General features: G+C 39.2%; 1 protein-coding gene across 1 annotated transcript; it reads left to right on the top strand.

The window, feature by feature from the left end:
- The first annotated feature begins 278 nt into the window (after positions 1 to 278).
- Positions 279 to 1,531, top strand: LOC141665897 (uncharacterized). The gene is made up of 2 exons (XM_074471881.1): positions 279 to 516; positions 828 to 1,531. Exons 1-2 carry the CDS (start codon positions 279 to 281, stop codon positions 1,529 to 1,531), a joined length of 942 nt encoding a protein of 313 aa, XP_074327982.1.
- The last annotated feature ends 233 nt before the right edge of the window (positions 1,532 to 1,764 follow it).

Genomic DNA, 1,764 nt, shown 5'->3' with positions numbered 1-1,764 from the left:
GTTATTACTTGGGATAGGTTTAAGAGGATGTTTTTGGATAAGTATTTTCCTTGCTATATGCAAACACAAATGGAGATGAAATTCTTTGAGTTGAAGCAAGACAACATGACAGTCGGTGAATATGAGAAGAAGTTTACAGAACTTTCTAGGTTTATGGGAGAGTATGTTCATTCTAAAGAGAAAAGGGCAAAAAGGTTCCAACAGAGATTGAAGCCTTGGTTAAGGAGTCGTGTGGCAACTTTGAGTTGACCACCTATGCTGAAGTGGTTCAGAAGGCAATGGTAATTGCAGGCGAGAGTGAGCAAAATCAAAAGGAGAAAAGTAACAAGAAAAGAAAATTTGAAATGGGAGAAGAAGGTTCAAGTTACAAGGGTCAGAATCAGAGAGCTAATCAAAGGTTTAAGCCTCAGAGTGGACCCGGAAACTTTAAGAAGAAAGAATTTGGGAATAAGTCACAAGAAACAAGATCTCAATCAACAAGTGGACGGAAACCCCCGCAAGGATCAATTCCGGAATGTAAGATTTGTAATAGGCGACCTAGGGAATCTGTAATAAGGCGAATATAGTTTATTTCAAGTGTCATACGAAGGGCCATTATGCTCATGAATGTAAGAATCAGAAGGACAACATCACGTGTTATAAGTGTGGGAAACCAGGACATGTCTCACGAGAATGCAAAGGTATGGGTGATAACCAATTGATGCAAGTGACTACTGTACCCTACCCTGTGAATCAAGTAACTTCTATACCAACCCCATCATTACCAATATCTTTCAATCAACCTTAGATAGCATCACCTTCAAATCGCCCAACATTGACTTATCCAGCTCAAGCAAGAACTTTCAATATGAACGTGAAGGATGCAATTCAAAGTTCCGATGTAGTGTCAGGTACGCTTTCTGTGAATCCTGCTAGTGCTAAAGTATTGATTGATTCGGGAGCCACCAGATCATTTATTTCGAAATCTTTTATTGCTAAGTTGGATTGTGAAACCCAATTGATGCATGAACCCTTATCCTTTATCTTAGCTAATCAAGATAGAGTATTTGTAAATCGTATTTGCCCTCATTGTACAATAGAGATAGCCGAACACGTTTTTCCTGCGAACCTCATTCCTTTCCAATTAGGCGAATTCGACGTGATCTTGGGAATGTATTGGCTGACAAGTTTCAGTGCTCAAATAGACTGTAAGGATAAAATAGTAGTGTTAAGTACACCTCAAGGTAAGAAAGTAACGTTCAAGGGCCAAAAACAAACTCAGACATTTCTCACCTCGATACAAACAAAGAAGTTGATTCATAAAGGATGCGAGGCGTATTTGGCGTATGTAGTTGATAAAGGTAGAGAAGTTTCTAATCCGGAAGACATTCCAGTGGTAAGAGATTTTCTGGATGTTTTTCCTAAAGAACTTCCTGGCTTACCCCCGGGCCGACAAGTTGAATTTATAATAGACCTTGTACCCAGCACCGAACCCATTTCGAAAGCTCCATATAGGATGGCACCAACGGAGATGAAGGAACTAGAAAAGTAAATACAAGAACTACTGGACAAGAGATTTATAAGACCAAGTGTTTCATCGTAGGGTGCGCCAGTATTGTTTATGAAGAAGAAGGATGGAAGCATGAGACTTTGTATAGATTATCGAGAATTGAACAAATTGACGATTAAGAATAGATACCCTTTGCCTACAATTGATGATCTGTTTGACCAACTAAAGGGATCCTTTTGTTTTTCGAAAATTGATCTGCCATCGAGATACCACCA

The sequence above is a fragment of the Apium graveolens genome, chromosome 6 (assembly GCF_009905375.1).
Source record: "Apium graveolens cultivar Ventura chromosome 6, ASM990537v1, whole genome shotgun sequence".
Taxonomy (NCBI): Eukaryota; Viridiplantae; Streptophyta; class Magnoliopsida; order Apiales; family Apiaceae; genus Apium; species Apium graveolens.
The sequence above is the reverse complement of the archived record's forward strand: the minus strand, read 5'-3'. Positions and strand labels throughout refer to the sequence as shown.